Source organism: Moschus berezovskii, chromosome 4, assembly GCF_049115385.1.
Source record: "Moschus berezovskii isolate FMDL1 chromosome 4, NW_MosBer_1.0, whole genome shotgun sequence".
NCBI classification, from domain to species: Eukaryota; Metazoa; Chordata; class Mammalia; order Artiodactyla; family Moschidae; genus Moschus; species Moschus berezovskii.
Window position 1 is genome coordinate 104,178,356 of NC_142463.1, and position 16,100 is coordinate 104,194,455.

The following is a 16,100-nucleotide window of genomic DNA, read 5'->3' on the forward strand; positions in this document are numbered from 1 at the left end:
TCAGAATAAGTGTCCAAAGAAGTCCAAATTCTTACCATAAATATCCTTCCATTTCATGTTGCCTGTTGAGTACATACTTACTGAGAATGGATTGTACACAGGAGCCATTAGAGCTTCTTCCTGTTAAATGAAGTTTACTAGGCAATAGTGTCAGAGAATGAATGCTTGACCAGAAGTTAAAACAGTCTTTGATATCAAATTAACCCTTTTAAAAGAGGTTATTTGGGGATTGCCCTGGCAGTCCAGTGGTTAAGACTGTGCTCCCAATGTGAAGGACGTGGGTTTGATCCTTGGTCAGGGAACTAAGATCCTGCATCACAGCAAAAAATAAAGTTAGAAAAGTTACATGTTTTAGGTCCTAGTTGGAGTTTAAGGCAGTGTTAGAGAGTACTAGGATAAAAAAGGTGGAAAGGGACAAAGGACTGCAAAAGACCTTAAGGAAAAGCAACAACCTCCCTTTCAGAGATGAACCATAATGCAGACAGCTGAAATTAGGAGAAGGAAATGGCAACCCACTCCAGTGTTCTTGCCGGGAGAATCCTGGGGACGGGGGAGCCTGGTGGGCTTCCGTCTGTGGGGTCGCACAGAGTCGGACACGACTGAAGTGACTTAGCAGCAGCAGAGCAGAAAGAAATCTTAAAAAAGCCTATGTCTGTGTGACTTAGGAGCTAGAGAACTGAACTCATTTTTTATATTTCTTCACTCAAGCAAATCCAGGAAAAAACGTCAGAAATAAGTGCTTTTGCTTTTATTATAATAACAATTTATTACAATAATTGTGTAAATAATTTATACACAGCTTCAAAAATGTTTGCCGAAGAACTAAAAAGAGTTTTATGTTCTTTATAAACTACCCATAATGAGACTTAATCTTTGTTGTCTTGAGTAAGTGTTTAACTCCTGTGTCTCAGGATGTTACTTGTTCGTTTGTTTTTTCAGTTTTCCTGATCCTATACTATATTGAGCACTGATCAGTAAGCATTATCTCTTTTATCAGAACAGGCTTATGAGGAAAGTAGATCTTACAGGTGAGAAATCTGAGGTTTAGAGTAAGTAATTTGCTCCAAGGTTATGGCTAGTAAGTGATAGAGTTTAATTTGAACCCAGATTTCACTAGAACCCAACTTGGTCCCTACATATGCTGTGTCATTTGTGAAATAGGTGTTAAGGACAGATGTGTTCTTTTCAAATGAATGCTAATCTCAGTTCCTATTTTGGGATGCTGTCACCACTTAAAATACCTTGTGGACTTTAATAATTTCTTTCATAATCTGTTTGAATACATAGCTTTAGTTAATGGTAGTTATTTGTCCTCTGTAGACTTATGGTAAGAATTTTAAAAGTCATTTGGAATTTGTTATGGAGAATTAAGTGATATGGTCAAGATAGATAATAACTTTCTTTGTTTAAAAATGCAAATATAAAGTAATTGGACTGATTTTTCCTTTCTGTACGTGGCTTACCTTGATGAATTTCCAGAAATATCTTGAACAATGGCAGTATCATTGGCATATACCAATAATTATTTTGGGGTAAGAATTTTGTTGTAACTAACACTGACTCATTGGAAAAGACCCTGATGGGAAAGATTGAAGACGGAACGAGAAAAGGGTGACACAGGATGAGATGGTTGGATTGAATTACCAATTCAATGGATATGAACTTGGGCAAACTCCAGGAAATGGTGAGGGACAGGAAAGCTTGATCTGCATCAGTCCATGGGGCTCATGAAGAGTCAGACACGACTTGGAGACTGAAAAACAACACTATTTAGCAATTAGGGTGCTTTTGCATATTACTCAATGCAATATTACTGTAGATAAGTATAATTTTATTCAGGGCAGGAAATGCTACTGTTCAAAAGAGAAATTCAGTTGGAATGATCAGGGAAGTTTACATAAAAGAGGCAATTCAAGATAGTTCTTGAAAGATAGATGGAATTTTGGTAATAGAAGAGGCCATTTTAGGCAGAATTTATAAATAGAAAATTACAGATACATTTAAGAAAAAACAGTTTGGAGCACAAAGAACCACGGAGGAAAGGTATTTGAGATAATTCTGGGGAGATGAATTGGAACCATTGTGGATGGTCTTCAAAGCTAGAGCATTTACTTAACTTGGTAGATTGTTACCTACAATCTAGAAACAAGTTTTTGGTTGTGATTTTTGAGTAGAGGAAAACTAGGACATTATATACTGGTAATGTATATAAGCTAAAGAGAGACTAGGAAGCTGATCATGATGCTGTTGACATAGTTGATTAGAATGGTGTTGGTAACCTTTAGGTAAAAGGCAAGAGGATGGAAAGAAGGGAATTTATGCAAGAAATTTTTAGGTAGAAGTCTATAGGATTTGATAACTAGGTGAGAGTGAAAGTTGCTCAGTCTTATCCGACACTTTGTGACCCCATGGACTATATAGTTGGAATTCTCCAGGCCAGAATACTGAAGTGGGTAGCCTTTCCCTTCTCCAGGGGATTGTCCCAACCCAGGTCTCCCGTGTTGCAGGCAGATTCTTTACCAGCTGACCCACAAGGGAAGCCCAAGAACACGGGGGTGGGTAGCCTATCCCTTCTCCAGGGGATCTTCCTAACCCAGGAATCAAACCGGGGTCTCCTGCATTGCAGGCTGATTCTTTACCAACTGAGCCATGAGGGAAGTCCTTGGAAAGGTAAAATCAAAGATAACTAGATAACAAAGATAACCAGGATAACTTTGTAAGTGAATGCAGGTGATATATTTAACCTTTGAGAAAGAGAATGAGCAGAAACATGAGAGAAGGACTAAAAATGGAACGTTGGCAAACACAAGTTATAAAAACTAGCAATGGGCAGAAAAAGCCATTTATTTAGTGGGATCTGATTAAAGACTGTATAATAGAAGTAAAGGGAAAGAATTTTAAGAAAGATTTAAATATAGCTGACATCAACATCATCATCAAGCCTTACTAAGCCAGGCAGCACTGCTTTGAGCACTACGTGCATGAACTCATTTAATAATTATAGCACCTCAGATAGGTAAAGAAATTTACCTCTGGCCACTGGCAAGTAAATTGCCACCAACAGTGGCAGAGTCTGAATTTGAGCAGTCTGGTTCTATGTGTCTTACTCTAAACCATTACAATCCGTTCCGTTCCGTCGCTCAGTCTTGTCCGACTCCATGCGACCCCGTGGACTGTAGCCTACCAGGCTTCTCCGTCCATGGAATTCTCCAGGCAAGAATACTGGCGTGGGTTACCGTTTCCTTCTCCAGGGGATCTTCCCGACCCAGGGATCGAACCAGGGTCTCCCGCATTGGAGGCAGACGCTTTAACCTCTGAGCCAATACTTAACAGAAAAGGGTTGAGACTGTAAACGGTGCACTGGAACTGGCAATTAACAGATCTTCACTCTTTTTTAAAAGTGTGCTTCCTCAGCACATAGTTCACTGAGAAAAGAAAGCAACTGAAGAGAATTTCTGCACATTCTCAACAAATCTATCAACCTACTGGAATTTCTACCTAGATTCTCTACCTTCCTGTTAAAAGAAAGGAACTGTCTATGGACTTAACATTTGATCTATCCTCTCCCACTTAAGGAAATCAATTCAGCAATTGTCCCATCTCTATCGTGTTTCAGCCATAGCATCTGAAAATAGGTACATTATTTCCCATCTTAGAAAAAAAGAAATGACCTGTGAGCCCACATTTCCCTCCAGCTTCAGCTCCATTACTCTGCTCCCACTTTATTTCTTGAAAGACTTGTCTATATATGACAATGCCACTTCTCTCCTTCTTTCCAGAGCCCTCTCCAGTCACTTTCTGGAAACAGCTTTTGTCAAACCCACCAATTACTAGTGTGTTTCCCAGATTCAATGATTATCTCAGTTCTCATGCAACCTATGCAACAACACCTGACACAATTACTCCCTCCTTAACAGATTTTCATGACATGGCTTTCAGAATATTACTTTCTGGGTTCTCCTTTACTGGTCATTGCTTTTCTACCTCCTTCAAAACTTGCTTCTGATAGCTCAGTCCTTGGACTTTTGTTAATATCTATGCTCACTCACTTCCTGGGCGACCTCATCCATGTCACGGCTTTAAGATCATCTATAAACTGGCAATTCTTAAATTCATGTTTCCTACCAAGACTTCTTTTATGAACTTGAGGGAATGAAAAAGTTTTAGACATTGCAGTGTTTTGTGACTTTCCAAAGCTGAACTCTACCCAAAAAAATCTTAACCTTTATTTAATTTCTTTCATTTTCTTGGCTATGACACAAGAAGCAATGACATTGAGTTCATTGGAAGATACAAAAAATTTATACAAAATCAGTGTCACAAAACTATGAGGAACAGATGGCTGTGATTGGAGAACTTTCTCTCTCTCAAATGACCTATTTTGAAGTCACTGGCCTACTGACTGTGACGTAGCGGGCTTCGTAAGAAATAGTGAAGGAAGTGCCTACACACAGTTACTGCTGTCAGGAATGTTATGTTTGATTCTCTGTGCTTCTATGCATGATTTGGACTTTGAGACGCAAATAAAAATTGTTTATATTGTATTATTTAATTCTACAAAAGTTATTTAACTCATCACTATGTCAATTCTGAGAAGAAAAAATGTCAATATTTGAACGAATCTCTAGCAGCTAGCAATTTTCTCATGTTGAATAAAAGTTCACTAAAATTTTTTAAGAAATTAATTTTTCAATTATTTTACTTTTGCTGGAAAATAAGTTTTGAATGATTTTTAAAAACCTAATTACATTGCTATTATGTCTTTATATAAATTGGTAATTTACATATGTAGTATAATGAATTACAACTTATAGAAATAAAGTACATTAAAGTTTACTCAGTAAATAGTTATAAAATTGTTATATATTACTAGGATTAAATTTTTTTAATTTAAAAAATTTATTTTTTTTGGCTGCTCTGGGTCTTTGTTGCTATGCTTAGGCTTTCTCTAGTTGTGTGTGTCTGTGGGGCTACTTTCTAGTTGTGGTCCAAGGGCTTCTCATTGTAGTGGCTTCTCCTGTTGCAGAACACTGGCTGTAGAGCTCCGGCTTAGTAGTTGTGGTTCACAGGCTTTGTTGCCCCTTGGCATGTGGAATTCTCCCTGATTAGGAATTGAACATGTCCCTGCATTGGCAGATGGATTATTAACCACTGGACCACCAGAGAACCCAAAAAATTTTAATTTTTAACTTAAAGATTTTAGTCATCCTTAGTTCTGCATTTAATACAAAGTTCATTCTTATTCTTGTATAAAGAACAGATATGTAGACAGTGCATAAACAGATATACATTATATCTGTGGCATTAACATTTCATGGGGGCTAGGGGGAATAGGTATATTGTCACCCTGCTTATTTAACTTATATGCAGAGTACATCATGAGAAACGTGGGCTGGAAGAAGCACAAGCTGGAATCAAGATTGCCGGGAGAAATATCAATAACCTCAGATATGCAGATGACACCACCCTTATGGCAGAAAGTGAAGAGGAACTCAAAAGCCTCTTGATGAAAGTGAAAGAGGAGAGTGAAAAAGTTGGCTTGGAGCTCAACATTCAGAAAACTAAGATCATGGCATCTGGTCCCATCACTTCATGGGAAATAGATGGGGAAACAGTGGAAACTGTGTCAGACTTTATTTTGGGGGGCTCCAAAATCACTGCAGATGCTGATTGCAGCCAGTAAATTAAAAGATGCTTACTCCTTGGAAGGAAAGTTATGACCAACCTGGATAACACATTAAAAAGCAGAGACATTTCTTTGCCAACAAAGGTCCATCTAGTCAAGGCTATGGTTTTTCCAGTGGTCATGTATGGATGTGAGAGTTGGACTATGAAGAAAGCTGAGAGCCGAAGAATGGATGCTTTTGAACTGTGGTGCTGGAGAAGACTCTTGAGGGTCCCTTGGACTGCAAGAAGATCCAACCAGTCCATTCTAAAGGAGATCAGTCCTGGGTGTTCATTGGAAGGACTGATGCTAAAGCTGAAACTGCAATACTTTGGCCACCTCATGTGACGAGTTGACTCACTGGAAAAGACTAATGTTGGGAGGGAGTCGGGGCAGGAAGAGACGGGGACGACAGAGAATGAGATGGCTGGATGGCATCACTGACTCGATGGACATGAGTTTGAATGAACTCCAGGAGTTGGTGATGGACAGGGAGGCCTGGCGTGTTGTGATTCATGGGGTCGCAAAGAGTCGGACACGACTGAGCAACTGAACTGAACTGAACTGAACTGAGGGGGAATAGGAACAAATATCTAAGAAGAATCTTTAGGGTCAACAGTTATGGGGAAAAAAGCTGAGAAACACTGTTCTAGTTGCTCAGGTCTAAAACCTTGGTGCAATATTTGCCTCTTTTTTTCTTTTCATATTCCCCTTTAATTCATGAGCAATCCTCTGGACTCTACCTTCAAACTATATCTAGGATCTGACACCACTTCTTTTTTTTTAATTGTGTTCTTGCCTGGAGAATCCCAGGGACAGGGGAGCCTGGTGGGCTTCCGTCTATGGGGTCACACAGAGTCGGACACGACTGAAGTGACTTAGCAGCAGCAGCAGCAGCAGTAGTAGAAGCCACCATCATTTCCTTGTCTGGATTACTGCAATAGTCTCCTTAACTGGTTACTCTGAAGTCTATTTTCAACATAGCAACAAATGTAATCTTTTCAAAAGAATGCTATGTAACTGTCTTGTTTAAAGCTGCTCTGCTTAAAAGTGTTTTAATTCCCAAAGTTAAAAGCCAAAGTTCTTAGAGTGGATTTCCAGGCCCTATATGAATTCTCTCTCTTCACTTCTCAGATCTCACATTTTACTATTTGTCCCCTCTTCTTTAATCAAACTGGCCTCCTTGTTCTTCCTCTAATATTTCAAGACATTTGTGTTTTAGGTCCTCTGCACTAGCTGTTCTTTCTGCCAGCATGCTTTTTTCTCTTCACTCCTCCATATTTGCTTGGTTACCTTGCACTCAACATTAAGATCAAATTATCACTTCCTTCCAAAAGCTGTCCTTGATCACCAAACCACCATTCCCTTAAGGAACACACACACACACACACACACACACACACACAGAGTACCCTCTCTCTCTTACCCTGAGTGGACAGAACTTATTGGTGGTGGTTTAGTCACTAAGTCATGTCCGACTCTTGCGACCCCATGGACTGTAGTCCACCAGGCTCCTCTGTCCATGGGATTCTCCAGTCAAGAATAGTGGAGTGCGTTGCCATTTCCTTCTCCAGGGATCTTCCTGACCCGGGAATCGACCCAGGAATCGAACCCCGGACTCCTGCATTGCAGGAGAACTTATTATTCCTTGATATTCTTATGGTCTCCTGCCAATAAACCCCAGAGGAAATGGATTTTTGTCAGTTTTGCTCTGTTGCTGCTGTTACTACTGCTAAGTCATTTCAGTCGTGTCCGACTCTGTGCGAACCCATAGACGATGGCAGCCCACCAGGCTCCCCCGTCCCTGGGAGTCTCCAGGCAAGAACACTGGAGTGGGTTGTCATTTCCTTCTCCAATGCATGAAAGTGAAAAGTGAAAGTGAAGTCGCTCAGTCGTGTCCGACTCTTCGAGACCCCATACACTGCAGCCTACCAGGCTCCTCCGTCCATGGGATTTTCCAGGCAAGGGTACTGGAGTGGGTTGCCATTGCCTTCTCCATTGCTCTGTTACCGCCCCACACCTAGAACTGTACTTGGCACAAGACACTCAACAACTTTTTGTTGGATTAACATATATGAAATGTGAGCTTGACAAAACGGGTAATGTGAGTCTACTGTGGAGACGTGAAAGAATTAAAATACAGTAATTGCATGTGCTTAGTGGAACACAGAAGCCTCCAAATCTATCCAGAAGTTTTATATAGGCAGATGCTACGGCCTGGTTACTTTAGGTTGTGCTGGACAGGGAGGCCTGGCGTGCTGTGATTCATGGGTTCGCAGAGTCGGACACGACTGAGCGATTAAACTGAACTGAACTGAATCAATATAATAGATTTCTAAGGGTTTTGTAAACTATAATGTATTATGCAATTGCTAGACTGTATCATAATTTGCGAAGGTGAATCACATCTTGCCTTTTATTGTTTCCTTGTCTCGAAAATTCTACAGGGAAAATTTTCGTTTCACGTCATTTACTCCCTCTTCCTATAATCCAAGAAGTCAAGGGGCTGTGAATGGTATCGTCCAAGGGGAGGGTATGAAATTGTTTGGTCTGGGAGCCTGCGCAGTGAATGGCGTGCCGGAGCTGGCGCATGCGCACCCTCTGAGGCACCGCAAGATGGCTGCCATCTACTTTGTCGCGCGTCGGTGCCCCGAGGAGTTAGCAGCGGCGCCGGCAGCGGCAGCTGCAAGTGCCAGGAAATAAGTGGCCGCTGAACGGTGGGAGTTTCTCGGTCCTGTGGTGTGAGCTGGACAGCTCCAAGAGAGACACCTCGCAAGGAAGCAAAGCGCGGGGTGGAGCGGTGAACCCCTCCCCCCAACCTCTCTTTAGTCCGACCAACTCCCTCGTCCTTTCCTCCCCGTTTTTCCTCCCAACCCGGTACACGCTGGCCTGTCGCGCAGGCGCACAAATCATCGCAGCGCCTCCTTAGCCCTTGGGGCTTGTGGGCTTCTGCGCGCGCTTCTTCGTCTCCTCCCTTGATTGGCCAGATTGCCCCGCCATCACGCCTCCCTCTGCTTTCTAGGTTGAGAAGGAAGCAGAGGGGCGGGTCCAAGCAGCGCGTGCGCGATACTGTTGCTGTCCCTTTGCTGCTATTGCGTTGCAAAAAAATTCCTGACTAGGTAGCCTTGGGCTTTTCTGTGCTAGAGGACCTAAAGGAGAGAGATTTCTGCAACTGAAGGGGCAGTCGGGTAGTATTTAAGATATTAACGCCCACTTAGAGGAGTGTTGGGGAAGGGCCTTAAGCGTTGAGAGCCGAAGAGTGTAAAACCATTTCATTTCCGGGCCAGACGTTTAGAACGGCTTTGCAGGAGCTGTTTTCTGCGTAGTTCTTCGTGATTGCTGACTGGTTTAAACACAATCCCTTGAACAATTCTGATAAACCTTCGAAACCCGCAGCCCCTCCTTGCGGCGTGTAGGAGCCGCCAGCGTGCCCAGCACCTGGTCCTCGCGTCCTACCTCCAGAAGAGCCTAGCGCGTGCACCATCCCCACCCCCTGGTCTCCCTCCCCGCCTGCGGCTTTCACGCACTCGCAGTGATTGTTTTGCCCGCTCCCGCCGCCGTCGCCGTCGCCGCCGCGGCCGCCAGAGGAGCAGCAGCGCTTGTGCAAACCGGGAAGATGGCGGCCGGCGGCGGCGGAGGCGGCAGTAAGGCCTCCTCCTCGTCGGCCTCTTCGGCAGGGGCTCTGGAGTCCTCGTTGGATAGAAAATTCCAGTCGGTAACTAACACCATGGAATCTATTCAAGGCTTGTCGTCTTGGTGTATAGAGAACAAGAAACACCACACTACTATCGTCTACCATTGGATGAAGTGGCTCCGGAGATGTGAGTGCTGGGGGTGGCCAGGGAAGGGAAGACAGGGGAATGGAAGGAAATGCTGCTCGAAACGTTTAGGGTTTCCCTGTGGAGCCGCTGCATTCGGCTGGGGTTGTTCAAATTAGAGCTTCGACCCAAGTGTTGCCAAACCCAGACTTATTTCTAGCCAGGATTGTCTGAACTGTGGGAGTTCCATCATTTCTTGGATTTTATAGCCACTGACTTGGTGTGACCTTGGGCCGTTGGGCCCAATTTTGTGGAGATTTGTATGTTATTTCAGAGCCTTGTGAGGAGGTGGTGGTGTATTTACTGAACGTTCACAGAAATTGTCGCGTCCGTTTATTTCTAATAGGCCTTGATGTGTTAATGATTTCTCGTACTGCCGTAGTTTAAGCAGTAATAAATGCGCCTACTTCGCGGGAATGTGTTGGACATTTCTATTTCCCACCGACCTAAAACTTGTATGTGTAGTGAGAAGAACCTTACCTAGATGAAGAGGTAACGTGAGCGCCACGCAGAGCTCAGGCGGCCGACCACCTGAGGGTTTCCTCGACCTGTGTTTGCTGCGGTAAAATACAGGCTTCTCGATACTGACCAGAAACAACCGTGGTCCGTATTGCCACTAATACCTTAAAATGGAAAACATATCCGTCTACTTTTCAGTGAGTTCAGATATGTTTTTAAAGAATAGGAATTGGTTCCATAGGTAACCAAAACAAGGAGTCACAAGTGTGCTTTTTGAATAGATACTACTCACCCCGAGTTAATTGCTTTTTTGTCTACTTCGCTGAATTTATTGCTGCTTTACTGCGGAAAAGAAGTCTATTAAATTGTCAGGAAGCATGGCTTGTTTGCAGGTTTCAAATCTTTAAGACGAAGGAAGTGTGGAGAAGTCATTGTTGCTTCCTACACAGAAGAGATGGTTGACCCTAAATCCCTGTGTGTCTGAATTTTATGTTGTTGCTTCTTGTCTATGGCTGTCACCAGTGAAACCCATCATCCAGTTGTTACTATTCCACTTTTGCTACTCCCTCTGTAGTGTTTTGATCTGTGTTTACATTTTTAGGGAACGGATGGATAGACCTCAAAACTTCAAACCATTTGTGTATAGTTATTGTCAGGAGAGACGTTTTGCGAGATTACCTGTATTTACCAATAGCAGATCAAAGTTACCTTCTTTCCAAGAGGTAAAATTAGAAAATACAATATCAAGTACGGTACTCCTCACTATCAAAGACTCACATAATAAGTATCTACTATGTGCCCAGGCCTTTTGTCATTTACAATATATCTAGTATCTCATTCTACTTTAAACTAACCCTAAGTAGATTTTTTAATCATTGATTTACCGATGGGGAAACTAAGGCTCAGAAATATTAAGGAAGCTGCTAAGCTTATGGTGGAGTTGGGATTTGACTCCACCATATCAGATGACTGTGGTCACATTTAATTTTGTAGAATAATGTTTTCATGCTTTTCCTTTAATGTATTTGGTCTACCAGTGGTAGCGAGCAGTGCTCAAGCTTGAAGACATATTGTTCTTTTTTTTTTTTTGACATATTGTTCTTAAACATATTTTTCTTCCTGTTTTAAAGTGTTTTCCTACCTTTAGGCTCTGGTGCTTTAACTATATTTACCTCATTTGCAAGGATCCCTGCCTGTGGGATTACATATGACAATTACAGTGTATTTTTTCTAGTCAGCGATGATGAGATACACTGGAGCCAGAATTTTTCTGCCTCTGCTTTTTACATTGTGCCTGAGCTTATTTCCCTTGATGATATTTTAAGAGTGAAAAAGAATGGTTGCTCTAGGAAGACAATACTTCATTTGAAGTCCATTATATATAGTCTGTGTCGCTAAATGCTTTTGGCTTTCTATAAAGCTGATTTTTTTCCCCTGATGAAATGGGCTTAATTTTCTAAAATGATTAAGGGTAATTTGTAGTTGTTTTGTGTTTACATTAGTGAATGTCATCTGTCTTATTGTAAATAAAACCTGAGAGAAATAGGAGAGTAATGTTAGAATTATTTTGGAGGTTGGCTTCTAAATCAGCTTTAGGCAAATTTGTGCAGTAGATGTCTTTGGCATTCACAGCCTTTCTGTCCATTTTCCTGATGCCACTTTTGCTTCTCTTTCTTTTGGCATCTGTTCTTTAGTAATTTATATTTAGACCTCAGTGTGAATTTAAGTAACTGTATAACTTCCTGAGATATTTTCGTTTTATCCTTTATTTCATAATGTATATTAAGAGACTTTAGTTCACTTTAAAGGAAATAATTTTGGGAGTTCTTGGTGGCCTCGTGGTTAGGATTCTGGGCTTTCACTGCCATGACCCAGGTTCAGTCCTCAGTTGGGGAACTGAGATCCTGAAAGCCACGCAGTATGGCCAAAAAATAAATAGAAATAAAGAATTTATTAGAGAAGTCTAGTAAAGTCTTCCAGAAGACACACTCCATGGTGGGTTTTACCAATTTTATTCAGGCTTGTTTTATTTGTTTGACCCTTCCACTGCTATCATTTTCCAAAAGTGATCTTTCTGTAGCATGAACCCATGTCATTTCTGTGCTTTAAAATCCTCCAGTGACATTCCATTGCAACAGGCTTAAGAGTTAAACTTCTTTTACTACAAGTAAAAAGGCCTACATGTTCTTACACTATCTGCCCTGCCTACTACTTCGCAGGCTTCTTCCATTGCTGTCTTCTCATCATTTTAGATCCAAGCTCAGATATTACTTCCTCAGAAAGGTCTTCCATAATGATCGTATTTTAAGTGGTTTCAGTTGAATTCAATCATAGCACTTTATTTTTCATTTTATAAAATTACGTTATTTATTTATTATATGTTTGTTGTCTATGTTATTTCACCAGGGCTATGTCTTTTTTTCTGCTGTATCCCAAGCAACTAGAACAGTCTTTGGCACACAATAAGTAATCAGTAGATATTTGATAATATAATTTTGTGAAATAGTTAATCAAAAACTTGAATGGTTTTAATTTCTATTTATCAGAAGGCCACATTTATAATTTAGTAAAAGAAATAATAGATATGGTTGTTTACGGTTTCAAAATGTGGCTCTTAAACATAGGCTTGATGTGCAGTATGACTGTTCTCATTTCTGTATTTCATTCATCCCTCCCATGTTTAATGTAAAATGGAAATCAATATGGAAAAGTAGAAAAATACAGACTTTAGAGTAGAAATAGGTTCAAATCGTAATTCCATCCGTTAATAACCTGGGTGATTCTATGCAAAGTACTTAAGTTGTGAGCCCCAATTTCTGATTTGTGAGTAAAGAGAGTTATCTCTCATAGGCTTGTTGTCTAGATTTAAGAAAATAATGCATGTATTTTAGTATAGGTCCTAGCATATAGAAATATGTTCAGATTATTTATGATGATGACAGTGATGATGTAGTAAGGTCCTGAGTATTCAAAATAATGACTCTGTTTTGGGAATGGTGCTGAAAACTATATACCTAGTCAGGGGCAGATGATTTGAGCCAGCTTTTCTGTAGTGAATTAGCAAGTTCTCTGAAGAAGTAGTAGGAAAAAATGGAATATGTTGTGTTCATGATATTTCCACGATGTTTTGCTTCCAACCATTGCATAGGTTGGTCTGTTTTAGAAGGTGTATGAGAATTTAAGTGAGTTTTTGAAGAAAAGGATGATACAGGATAGTAGAATCATTTGTAGAACAGATAAATCTGTTAAGATTTTCTTTTAGCTGTTTTTGATACGAACTTGAGATACGAACAAAATTAGAAAAGTAATGATCTCTCCCCTCCACTGATCACCCCACTTCAGTACTTATCCTTTTAAGGGCCGATCTTTTTTCTCCTATCCCTTTTACTTCCTCCCCCTCCCATTTGAAACAAATCTTAGTACAAACTGGTATTTTGTCCACAAGATAAACTATCATATAAACATGGACTGGGAAAAATTTTCTTCATACAGGATTAATTTGTTGCAGAGAATTTGCAAAGTGCAATTGTTAGTTTTGATGTATGACAGTGGTTTCTCAAATCCTTCGGTGAACCATGAAGATGGTAGTTTTCTAGTTCACTTTAATCAAGTGCTTATTATGTGCCAGGTACTGCTCCAAGCATTTTACATACGTTAATTTATTCAGTCACAATTCTTTGAAGTAGATATTATTATGGTTCCCATTTTACAGATGGGAAAAGAGGCACTGAGAGGTTGAATAGCTTGCCCAGGGTTAGAGCGCTAAGTGATGGATCCAGGATTCAACCCAGACACTCTTGATTTAGAGCGTACACTCACACTCATAACCACTGTACTAGTCTTTCTTATATTTTCTACAATGCAGAAAACCTTTGATAACCTGCCTATTTATTCATTGTTAGGCCAGATTAACTAGAATGTCTAGATCTTGAAGCTTTGCGGGGCTTGTTTGTTTTTATTTTTGCTTTCTGTGGGAAAACTAATTATCTTTTATAGATTTGAAATTCTGATAGTCATTTATAATTTTTTAAAAGGGGGGAAACAAAGCTGAACATGTTAGGTATTAAAGCTGTCTACTTGATAGAAATCTCTGTTAGGTGCTTTTAGATTAAATAATAGGAGTTTTTGGAGGTAGGAAGTTTAGGGTACCACACTGGTAGCTCCACTGGTCAGTGGAGAGTGAAGTCTGTAATCTTATATTTGATATTCCATAAATCTGAGGACCTGGAACTATTTTCTGCGGCTCTGCTATCTGAAATGTAGCTGTTCCTTATAACTGTTTACTTTCCTTGTAATTCATCCTTTGTAACAGGTATGTTGGTCAGGCATATAGAGTATAACAGTACTGCCTTAGGCATATGGTTTTTAATCACGTATCACGTGTAGAAATGTAAGTGGACTTAGTACAGATTCTTAAAGTTTCAAGATGAATTTTGCTTATAAATCCTTACGTTCAGTGCTTTTAACAGTGCTTTATTGGATACCTACGGTGCCAGGCACTGGGGATATAACAGGTGGACAAAATGAAGAAAAAAATGTTTGCCCTCTCAGAGCTTATACTCTTGTAAGGAGAGACAAGCAGCAATGTTAAGTAAAAAATACTAGGAGTGCTGTAGAGAAATATAAAGCAGGGAAAGGGAATACAGAGTGTTCAGTTCAGTCACTCAGTTGTGTCCGACTCTTTGCAGCCCCATGGACCGCAGCACGCCAGGCCTCCCTGGCCATCACCAACTCCCAGAGCTTGCTCAAACTCATGTCCATCAAGGCAGTGATGCCATCCAGCCATCTCATCCCCTGTCATCCCCTTGTCCTCCCGCCTTCGATCTTTCCCGGCATCAGGGTCTTTTTCAATGAATCAGTTCTTTGCATCGGGTGGCCGAAGTATTGGAGTCTCAGCTTCAGCATCAGTCCTTCCAATGAATGTTCAGGACTGACTTCCCTTAGGATGGACTGGTTGGATCTCCTTGCAGTCCAAGGGACTCTCAAGAGTCTTCTCTAACACCACAGTTCAAAAGCATCAATTCTTCGGCACTTTAAACAATATAGATATGAGTGTGAGGGGAGAACAAAAACACAAAGGTCTGGAGGTTAGTGTGTGCCTGGTGAGTTTAAGGAACAGCAGGAAAGCTTTTGTGACTGGAAAGGAGTAGAGAAAGAGAGGATTAGCAGATGAACTCAGATTTTGGTGGTAGTATGACAGGAGGGACATCACAATTTTATAGGCATCCTTGAAGTGAAGTGAAAGTCACTCAGTCATGTCCGACTCTTTGTGACCCCATGGATTATATAGTCTTTGGAATTCTCTAGGCCAGAATACTGGAGTGGGTAGCCTTTCCCTTCTCCAGGATAGGCATCCTTAGGCTTTTATTTTTAATGAGATGGGGAACTGTTAGAGCAAAGGAGTGATGAGAACTGATTTCTGTTTTTAAAAGATCATTCTAATTGCTGCAGAAACAGGGATGCTAGTAGGTGGCTGTGGTAGTAGTCCTGGGATAAAATATTGGTGGGTTTTTGGACCAGGTTGTGAAAGAAATAAAAAGTAGTTTAATTCTGGATTTGTTTTGAGAATAGATCCAGTCGGGCTTCTTAATGAATTAAATGTGTGGTAACAGGAGGAGCCTGGTGGGCTGCAGTCCATGGGGTCACTAAGAGTTGGACACAACTGAGTGACTTCACTTTCACTTTCATGCACTTTCCTTGGAGAAGGAAATGGCAACCCACTCCAGTGTTCTTGCCTGGAGAATCCCAGGGACGGGGGAGCTTGGTGGGCTGCCGTCTCTGGGGTTGCACAGAGTTGGACACGATTGATGTGACTTAGCAGCAGCAGCAGCAACTGAGGATAATAATAATCAAGAATGAGTGTTGTTTTTTCCCTGAGTGACTAGAGTTAACATTTATTGACAGACTTCAGTCATTTAAAGTGTACAGTTCATTCACTTATTTCAGTGTATTCACAAAGTTGTGTGACAGTCACCACAGGGTGTCTGTTGAGTATGTAAATTGTCTTTAGAGACAGCCTGGAAGAGATGTACTGGAAGTAAGTGTAGACAGAGAAGTCAGTGTAGTAAGTTAGGGCAGTAAGTATAGGTAGAGAAGAAGTCCAGAGAAAAGGCTCTAGGGCATTCCAGTGTTTTACGTATCTCTTTCTACTTGGTTGG

General features: G+C 41.0%; 1 protein-coding gene across 4 annotated transcripts in view; it reads left to right on the top strand.

Annotated features, from left to right (window-relative positions):
• Positions 1-8,290: 8,290 nt before the first annotated feature.
• RPRD2 (regulation of nuclear pre-mRNA domain containing 2) overlaps positions 8,291-16,100 on the top strand; it is a 102,317-nt gene continuing 94,507 nt past the window's right edge. For all 4 annotated transcript variants that reach the window (XM_055403589.2, XM_055403590.2, XM_088835729.1 and 1 more), the window contains exon 1: positions 8,291-9,486. In XM_055403589.2, the coding sequence (XP_055259564.1) occupies positions 9,282-9,486 (205 nt within the window). In that variant the 5' untranslated portion in view covers positions 8,291-9,281. The remainder of the gene's footprint in view (positions 9,487-16,100) is intronic.